The 983-nt window shown below is 41.1% G+C and overlaps 1 protein-coding gene across 1 annotated transcript in view; it reads left to right on the top strand.

The window, feature by feature from the left end:
- Positions 1 to 983, top strand: part of CC2D2A (coiled-coil and C2 domain containing 2A) — a 228,901-nt gene that overhangs the window by 200,968 nt on the left and 26,950 nt on the right. Inside the window, exon 28 of the mRNA XM_007950086.1 lies at positions 337 to 426. Within this exon, the coding sequence (XP_007948277.1) occupies positions 337 to 426 (90 nt within the window). The remainder of the gene's footprint in view (positions 1 to 336; positions 427 to 983) is intronic.

Genomic DNA, 983 nt, shown 5'->3' with positions numbered 1-983 from the left:
ACTTAGACTTGAGAGCTGTTGTTTGCCAGGTGTGATCTTGGCTCTATCATTGACTGGCCGTATCCTGAGCAGGCAGGTTAGTAAACCATTGGCTTTAGTGTCCTTATTCATAACAGGTGGATAATAACAATTACCTTCCTCACAGAATTGTTGGGTGAGGAGTACGAGAGTTATTATTAGCATAACACTGGGTATTATTATTGGTTTACAGTTTCACTTTATACACAGGAATGTTTGTGATAGACAGACTTGAATTTGTTGCCAGAAATGAGGGCTGGGGCCAGCATTCTATGTAATTAGGAATCATTTTTGTAAATGCTGACTTTGGTTTTGTAGGAACTGGTGGCTCGCTATGTGTCCTTGATCCCCTTCTTGCCTGACACTGTCCCACTGGCTGGCATCTGTGACCTGTGGAGCACGTCTGATGTAAGTGGTTCTTCATTCTTCCTCACAGATTGATTGGCTTGAGCTGACATAATTGAATATTCGCTAAATGGCTTGCATAACTTTAAATTGCAATACTGAGCAGTCATCATAAAAATCTACTTAGCCATCTGGTTAGCAGGGTAAGCTAAATTCTGAGGGATTTTTTTTCCTTCCTGGCATAATTCTCCCAAAGTTTGGACATTTTTTTAAAAAAAAATATTCAGATAAAGAATGAAAAATAATGCTTCAGATGACTCACTGCTGATTTATCCTCCAAGGATTGCCTGACGCCAATCCCAGTTGTATTCATAAAAGGATTTACTTTTTCTTAACTGGTTATGTTATATAGGTAGTCTTTGTCTTTGTTCCTTAGTACTGCTATAACAGGAATACCACCAGTGGATGGCTTTAACAAACCAGAATTTATTCTCTTACAGTTTAAGAGGCTAGAAGTCCAATTCAGAGGGGTCGGGTGAGGCCCCCTCAGCCTTGGGCTTTGGTTCTGCCCCCTGTTCCAGGCCCACTAGCACTGGAGGCTTCTTCTGACTCATGCAGCT

Source organism: Orycteropus afer, unplaced genomic scaffold, assembly GCF_000298275.1.
Source record: "Orycteropus afer afer isolate SDZICR_OR568_19922 unplaced genomic scaffold, OryAfe1.0 scaffold00262, whole genome shotgun sequence".
NCBI lineage: Eukaryota > Metazoa > Chordata > Mammalia > Tubulidentata > Orycteropodidae > Orycteropus > Orycteropus afer.
This window is presented reverse-complemented; position numbering and strand designations above follow the sequence as displayed.